Consider the following 7,719-nt stretch of genomic DNA (forward strand, 5'->3'; position numbering starts at 1 on the left):
GTGTTTCTGGGATGTTATAGTGAGTGGTTATCTCGGATTCAAGTTTACTGGTGGTGATGGTTAATTCGAAGAAAAGGTCCTAGACTTCAGGAAAACAATTTTGTCAAGATAGGGAAGTACCTCAAGGAGTCATTACCTGGATGTAAACCTAGAGCTGTGGTGTAGCCACAGGTGCGCCTAGGCGGGCACAGACCCACCCACTTTGGGCTCAGGCCCACCTAACATTGGCACATCTTTGTTGAAGGGCTCATGTACTAAAATAACTTGAGCTGTAAATTACTGCCCAGTGGCTAGTATTCCTCTTTTTACTAAGATGTTAGAAGCCTATGTTAATAGGCAATTTTCTTTCTACTTTGAACGTTTCTCCATTTTACATTGGCCACAATTTGGTTTTAGAACTGCACATAGTACAGAAACATTATTGCTTGATTTACTACCTATGTTAAACAATATCTCTGAAAGGGTGACCAGGTAATATTACTTCTGTTTGATATCTCTGTGGCGTTTGACACAGTCAATCATATATTGTTTTTAGAACAGTTGAATCAGATAGGAATAACAGGAACTGTTTTTAAATGGTTCAGTGAATTCCTATCAAATAAAAGTTTATTTATTTTATTTATTTACGGTTCATTTCTACCCCACATTTTCCCACAAATGCAGACACAATGTGGCTTCCATGAATTACAAAAGTTAAGAGATACAGCACATGAATTTAGCAGTAGAATAAGGATAAAATGTTAACAGCAATTAGGATGACTAAACAGCAGAGTCACTAATGGAATACACTTGTTCAAAAAGGTACGTTATTCTGTAAAACTAAATAAACAACTTTCTAATTACTGGTTTCTGAAATGTGGGGTCCCTCAGGGATCCCCGCTTTTCCCAATTTTGTTTAACTTCTTTATGTCTTCTCTTGGTTCAATACAGTTTGAGTTAGGTGAACTTATATTATCTAATGCTGATGATATTATGGTTCTCCTACCAGTAGCTTCTTCACATCGAGATCTGATTCCGCTTGTAACAGCTGGGATGAATGCTGTTCAGAATTGGGCATTGATAAATAAATTAAAACTGAATGTGCAAAAAAAAAAATTCTGTGGTTTAGAAACCAGGAGGTTGAAGTTCCATCTTCTTTAACTTTGTTTAATGGTAAAATCAGAATCCAGAGTGCTTGGGATATTTCTCGATTCTTCTCTAACATTTTCCTCTCATATTAATCAATTATGGAAGAAAACCTTGTTTAAAATGAGGCAGTTACATTTAGGGCCCTGTTTACTAAGCAGCGTTATAGGCTTGTAACATTCTTAATGCGCATTAACCATGTACGTGCCTTCAATATCCCTATAGGTGCCTACACGCACCTTAGTAAACAGGGCCCTTACTTAGATAATTTTTTGACCAGAAAGCTTTTGCATTATTGGTCCAAATGCTGATCCTGCCACATTTAGATTATTGTAATGTTTTATTTTTTGATATTAAGAAACAATATCACAAAAAATTGTAGTTAATACAGAACACAGCAGCAAGCTTGATTTTCAAATTGAACAGATATAGTAGCGTTTCCTTATATCTTGTTAAATTGCATTGGCTTCCTATACCTGAAAGAATCAGGTTTAAAGCTGCTTGTCTACTTTTTTAAATTCTATACAGTTTCACATATGTAGGCCCTTTTTTCTAAGCCGTGTAAGCACCTACGTGCGCCCAACGAGCAGCAATTCTGAGTTACTACCCGGCTACCGCGTGGCCCATGTGGTAATTTCATTTTTTGTGCGCACCCACTATGAGCGCCAGAAAATATTTTTATTTTCTGGCACACGGGCAGTAATCTGGCAGTAATCAGCATTTTAAAGGCGTAGATCATTACCGCCCGGTTACCGCATGAGACTTTACTGCTAGGGAAAAGTCACCAAGGACTTTTTACAACATACCCTATACAGAGGGGGTCAGAACTATCACAGGTTTCAATCTTAACTGGAAAAAGAGCTGCAGAATAAAAAGACACAGTAGAATACTTTACAAAAGAAAAAAACTACAGCTCAAAAAAAAAATCAGTATGAATTTTACCAAAAGACTAGCCTCCTATATATGTTCAAACTGGCAATTAAATATATATAATTCTGTTCTGAATTACTGTGCGCAGAAATTTTTTTTAAAAAGCTCAAACACAATGGAGTAATATGATCCTACTTACATGAATCTTTCATTAACCTAAGAGCAGTGTTTTGAAATTGTTGTAGGCAACGCATGACAAGAACCCAAATTCCTTTCAACAGGGAATTACAGTAATCAATATTACTTAATACTGTGGAAAAAGTTATCATTCTTAATGCAGTCACAGTAAAGAGAAACCTTACTGATCATATCATGTGCAATTTATAAGAACACATTTTTGCAAAATATGAAATACTAGTAAAAGAGGCCCGTTACTGAGACCAATAAAACGGGCGCTAGCAAGGTTTTCATCATAGTATGTATGTTTGAGCAAGTGTGTGTGCGAGTGACTGTGTGAGAGAGAGAGACAGAGTGAATGTGCGAGTGTGTGACATAGAGTGAGGCTGTCTGTGTGAGAGTGTGTGTGTGAGAATGAGAGTGTGCGGTAGGGGCGCCCCCTCCATCTCCCACCCTCCTTCCCCCTCCCCTTACCCTCCCAGCTTCAGGGTCGTGGCCCCCCTCCCTCCGCCTTTCAGGGTCGTGCCCCCCCTCCCACTGCCACGTTCCAGCTGGCTCCCTCCCTCCCACGTTCAGGCTGGCTGGCTCCCTCCCTCCGACGTTTAGGCTGCCTGCCTACGTGCCTGCCTCCATCCCTTCCTCCCACGTTCAGGCTTGCTCGCGCCATCCCTCCCTCTTTCAGGCTGCTTTTCTCCTTTCCGCCGAACAGCTGACTCCCTCTTCCCAGATGGCCCTGCAGCCCTCTCCTCCAAACCGCCTCCCCAACGCGGCTGCTGAAATCGCCGCTCCGGTCTCGCTGGGCCCTGCAACCGCGTGGACAACCCCTTTCCCGCCTAACAGCTGACTCCCTCTTCCCCGACGGCCCTGCAGCCCTCTCCTCCGAACCGCCTCCCCAACGCGGCCGCTGAAATCGCCACTCTGGTCTCGCTGGGCCCCTCAACAGCGTTGCCAACCCCCTTCCCGCAGAACAGCCGACTCCCTCTTCGCCGACGGCCCTGCAGCCCTCCAGTGCCTGTCTCTCCTCCCCTCTCCCACTTGCGCAGCGCTGCAGCTCCCCACATGGCTGCCAGCGATGTGATTCGTTGGTTGTCAGTGCTCCGCCCTCGACGTCATCACGTTGGACGTGAGGGCGGGGTGAACACTCATGGGAAAAATTTGATCTACACCACCACGGATTTAGAACGTTGGGACTTGTGGAGGCTTCATTAGAATGCTGGAGGTGCGTTTTATATAGAGAGATGTGGCTTAAATAAAGAACCTCACACTGATCAAAAAGCTGCTTGTAGAATATTGGTATACTCAAAAAAAACTATAAAGCAGTAAAGCCGTGTCTATGTTTGAAAAGGGGGAAAGTCTCAAATACTGCTGCCTCCTGTTTGATTCTCGGGATGGCATACAGAAAAAGTCATCATCGACTGAAAAAAACCCTGAATAGGTAATGATATTATCCTTCTATTGCAATTGTTTTTGTTTTTCTGTTTATTTTTACTTGTATATCATAAATTCAAAAGTAGCTGGGTCAAATATTTCACTAGAACCCGTCACTTATCTTGTCTGTTAATGATGGACTCCAGCTTGCGCGTTGATTCCAACGGTCCCGTTTCGTTGTCTTCATTAGGGAACCACACCACAAGTCTTTGACAATCAATTTTTATCACTGGAGAATTTGTATGCACACAAGTTCTCCAGTGATAAACATTGATTGTCAAAGACTTGCGGTGTGGTTCCCTGATGAAGACAACGAAACGGGACCGTTGGAATCAACGCGCAAGCTGGAGTCCATCATAAACAGACAAGATAAGTGACGGGTTCTAGTGAAATATTTGACCCAGCTACTTTTGAATTTATGATATACAAGTAAAAATAAACAGAAAAACAAAAAAAAACTGCAATAGAAGGATAATATCATTACCTATTCAGGGGTTAAATAAAGAATCCCCATCTAAAAATATCCCCAGTACCTTTTTTTTTGTTTGTTACATTTGTACCCCACGTTTTCCCACTCATGGCAGGCTCAATGTGGCTTAAAGATATAAGTATCACAATGGGTTAACAATAAATACAAACAACAATATACTAAATTCATAAATTGTTGCAAATATGCATGTAAATCACACTATAAAATCCTTCAATAACAACAAAATTATATCTTTACACACTATAATGTTCCCACTTCACCCTGTAAAACATTAAAAACAAATTTCCCACAGGATCTCCGAGACTGGATTTTCAAAACCCACACGCCAAGCGAGCGGAAAACAGTTCAGTCCATTACTTCTTCCTCTAGATGGACTGTGATCCTCCAGTCCCAAACGTTCACACACATGAAATCAGCTTCACTTAAGGTGAATCGCAATAACATTCACCATTGTGTCCAGAACACTCAGAGTCCTTCGTATAAATACAAAGGGGCCCTTTCACTATGGTGCGTACAATAGGCATCAAATTAGAACTACTACCCAGCTACCGCATGCCCCGGGCGGTAATTCTAACTTTGGCGCACATCCAAAACGCGCAACAGAAAATAATTTCTATTTTCTACCACGTGACGCTAACTGGGTGGTAATTGTCAGTGAACACTAACGGACGATTACTGCCCGGTTAACATGTGAGACTTTACTGCTAAATCAATGGGTGGCAGTAAGGTCTCAGGCCCAAAATAGATGAGCACTGGTTTTCATTTTGCCGCACATGCATTTTCAGCCAAAAAAAAATGGTCTTTTTTGCAGGCGCTGAGAAATGAACCTGCACTCATCCAATACATGTGCCTATACCAGTGCAGGCCATTTTTCGGCACGCCTTAGTAAAAGGGCCCCAAAATCTTTAAAGAGGATACAGAATTTATATCACATCCTACCATCTAGATTTAGAATATCACTGCTAGAGTCTTTTCTCCATTAAATCTCATCTCCTTTAGAAAAATGAGCAAACTTGTATCATATTAGTGTCTATCCAGATTCCTACTGTAAGCTTGCAGAAGAGCAGAAAAGTACCCCAAGTGCATGGACATAAGAGTTTATGTCTTACAGTGGCTTTAGAAATGTGTGATGTTCCACTGATGCTACACTTGAATTAAGCAAACACTCCACTTAAGGATATTTTTGTAATTTGTTTACAAAGCTGTTTTCGTGAACTTGAGATTGTAAGGCTCTTGCATCTTCAAGTTGGCAATGGCTGAAGAAAGTCTTTAGAGTCTCAAATAAAAATGAACATGACTCTTTTCCTTATGTTTTCACAGCATAAAGGGAGAACTGTACAGTCTGGAGATGAAAGAGGGAGCAAGGGAGACTGGCAGCAGAATGTACAGGATAGAGGGACACAGACAGAGAAACAGAGAGAGCTGCAGCACCACCTAGAAGACAGAAGAAGAAAGATCTGACAGCAGAACTTCCAAGACCTAGGAGAGAAGTTCACCCCACTTATTTCCTTGATTCCTAACAAAAACTTTATCATGGCTGAGTTGAGCACAATCTCCCTCAGTACCACAGTGACATTAGAATCAAATGGGACTGGAAATTACAGTTCTACTGAATATTTATTGACCTTAGATATAAGTCTACTCTCTCTTACTTTGGTCTTCTCTGTCTTGGGATTGGTTGGGAATGGGATTGTTCTCTGGTTCCTCGGATTCCGAATCAAGAGGAATAATTTCACTATCTACATCTTGAACCTGGCCCTGGCTGACTTCCTCTCCCTCCTCTGCTCTTGTGTTATAGTACTATTTATGTTGTTAATGACTACACCGGCTCATTTTCACCAAATTAGCCTGATTGTCAGCAAAGACTTGGCATATACCACAGGGCTGTACCTCCTGACAGCCATCAGCCTGGAGCGCTGTCTGTGCACTCTATATCCATTCTGGTACCACTCTCAGCGCTCAAAGCACCAGTCCACTGTTGTATGTATCCTCCTATGGGTACTGTCATGCTCAGTTACTGGAATAGAACATTTTTTCTGCAAGCCACTCTCCTGGAACCAGTACCTAAATTGTGAAAAATCTGTGTTTCTTTCCACTGGTGTTTTAAACTTCCTTTTCTTCACCCCAGTCATGGTGTTCTCCAGCCTGACTCTGTTCATCAAGATCCAGAGGAGCTCCCAGCACCAGTACCCACTGAAGCTCTATGTGGTAATCGTGATATCAGTGCTCATCTTCCTCATCTTTGCTCTGCCCTTCAAGGTGGTGATGCTGATTTTAAAAACCAGTAGTTCTTACATTTCATTTACTTTTATCCTCTCAGCTATCGTATTCTCTGTCATCAACAGTACTGCCAACCCCTTTGTATACTTTATGGTAGGAAGTCAGAGCAAACAGAGGGGCCAGGGCTCTATCAAGGTTGCTCTTCAGAGGGTCTTCAAGCAAGAGGTGGAAGAAAAGAAGACCACTGATTCCAACGGAACAGAGACTGAAGTATGAAAATTCTATCATTTAAGTGTTAACTCTAAAACCCTAAACATAAAAACATGATAGCAACACTAGAGCAAATCGATAGTTCATCTAGCCCAGTATCCTGCTTCCAGCAGTGATCAATCGAGGTGAAATTTCCAAGCAGAATCACAAATAGTAGCAACATTCCATGCTACCAATCCAAGGGACAATCGTGGCTCTCCCCATTTCCTTCTCAATAGCAGACTATGGACTCTTCCTGCAGAAACTTGTCCAAACCTTTTTTTAAATCCAGATATGCTAACCACTTTTACCACATCCTCTGGTGATAAGTTCCAAAGCTATTTGCAAAAGTGTACATTATTACAATAAACATATCTAGTTCTTTGGGATCTCCAGCGGACATGTGACTCGGACTCACCATAGTCAGAGACTGGATGTTGAGCTCGATGGACCTTGGTCTGACCCAGCATCACTCTTCCCTCTAAGCTAAACAGCAGTCCTGCTCCTACAGTCCTTCCAGTGGGTGGTGCTGTTTTAGCATCACATTTTGAATAATGAAGAACCGGCAAGCTCTACAAGATTCCTAGGAATCTCCATGTCCTTAGTGACTGAAAACACAATATTGAATCACCACCCCCCAATGGCAGCAATGCAGTTGAAGGACTCCTTCTCAGGATAGAGGAAATAGTACCCAGCATGGACTTTCTCACGTTCCTAGGTTGTTCAAAAGAATCTTCATGGCTCAGTGCTTTTTTGAGTCTTGTTATTGCTACCAAAATAAGTAACTACTGATATTTAATGAAACAATTATCTTGGAGTGATGCATCTCGCTTTGTCAGAGCTGCCAAGTTACCCATTCCAGGAGGGAAACTTTATGGCCAATTCTGGATTTTTTTGTGAACCTCATCCTGATGCATTATGGGACCTGCAGCACTGATTTCAATGGACAGAATCATGAACTACAAATACCACACTGCTTTGGGATGTAAGTTTGAAACCAGGACCAGCCAAAAAAAATCTCCCGCCTGGATTGAGTATCTTGGCAGCTCTGCTTTGTTGGTTCCCTGTTAATTCATTTTATATTGGCAGGCACATTATTCCATGTTTATTTTATATATACACATTGTCTCTATAGCTCTAGGTGTTTCAGTATCTTTTTT

At 41.7% G+C, this 7,719-nt stretch overlaps 1 protein-coding gene across 1 annotated transcript; it reads left to right on the forward strand.

Moving 5' to 3' along the window:
- The first annotated feature begins 5,623 nt into the window (after nucleotides 1-5,623).
- Nucleotides 5,624-6,586, forward strand: LOC115460556 (mas-related G-protein coupled receptor member H-like). The gene has a single exon (XM_030190322.1). The coding sequence runs from the start codon at nucleotides 5,624-5,626 to the stop codon at nucleotides 6,584-6,586; it is 963 nt and encodes a 320-aa protein (XP_030046182.1).
- Nucleotides 6,587-7,719: the final 1,133 nt, after the last annotated feature.

The sequence above is a fragment of the Microcaecilia unicolor genome, chromosome 1, assembly GCF_901765095.1.
Source record: "Microcaecilia unicolor chromosome 1, aMicUni1.1, whole genome shotgun sequence".
NCBI lineage: Eukaryota > Metazoa > Chordata > Amphibia > Gymnophiona > Siphonopidae > Microcaecilia > Microcaecilia unicolor.